This window comes from Mastomys coucha, unplaced genomic scaffold (genome assembly GCF_008632895.1).
Source record: "Mastomys coucha isolate ucsf_1 unplaced genomic scaffold, UCSF_Mcou_1 pScaffold22, whole genome shotgun sequence".
NCBI lineage: Eukaryota > Metazoa > Chordata > Mammalia > Rodentia > Muridae > Mastomys > Mastomys coucha.
The window spans coordinates 1,799,287-1,800,115 of NW_022196905.1; the positions used below are offsets into that span (position 1 = coordinate 1,799,287).

Sequence of the window (829 nt, forward strand, 5' to 3'; positions counted from 1 at the left end):
CTCTCTCTCTCTCTCTCTCTCTCTCTCTCTCTCCCTCTCTCTCCCTCCTCCTCCACCTCACTTCTGTTTCCTTCTCCATGGTGATTTCGCTGACCTCCAATGAGATTGGTGATCCCACCTGAGAGCTACCCCGAGTAAACCTGGCTTGACTTGGCTTACTTCATCTGTAGAGAATACCTGCAACCTAGCACTTTGGAGATGAAGACGCTATGTTAACCTGGCTTGGTGGTGTTAACTAAATTCAGCATTTTCCCTCTCAGGACTCCTTTTGGAGGATAACCCTTCAATTCGTGCAATTACCCTGGGGCATGGACACATTCTCGTGGGGACAAAAAATGGAGAGATTCTAGAAATTGATAAGAGTGGCCCGATGACTCTACTTGTTCAGGTACCTCATTTATTATATGTAGCAAACCGTGTTCACATCAAGGCTGAGAATGGTGTGGGACAAAGGAGGCACATGGGATGTAAAGATTACACAAAACTTCCTGGGATGCTCCAGCATAGTGTTCACTCCCTGGTGGCGTGCAGTGCATGGCCGCAGACCAACAACAGCACTCATTTCTTAATAGCTCACCATATCTGTGGGCCAGGAGCCCGAACACAGCTGAACTGGTTCCTCTGCTTATTGTAATCAAGGCTGAGGCTCAGTAGAGGGAGGGGCTTTTCCCCTTCTTTTAGGCTGTTGGCAGAATTTAGTTCCTATGGCTGTAGAAATGGCTCTTATTTTCTTGTTAGCTGTTGCCCAGACTACCCTCAGCGTTCTTTGACACATGTAAGATTTCTTATACACTTATTCTTTCATAGCAAGCAAGCAAGCAAGAAAAAA

The 829-nt window shown here is 46.4% G+C and overlaps 1 protein-coding gene across 5 annotated transcripts in view; it reads left to right on the top strand.

Moving 5' to 3' along the window:
- The window catches only part of Eml6 (EMAP like 6), a 289,180-nt gene that overhangs the window by 227,961 nt on the left and 60,390 nt on the right, over nt 1-829 (top strand). For all 5 annotated transcript variants that reach the window (XM_031337169.1, XM_031337170.1, XM_031337171.1 and 2 more), the window contains one exon: nt 261-388. In XM_031337169.1, the coding sequence (XP_031193029.1) occupies nt 261-388 (128 nt within the window). The remainder of the gene's footprint in view (nt 1-260; nt 389-829) is intronic.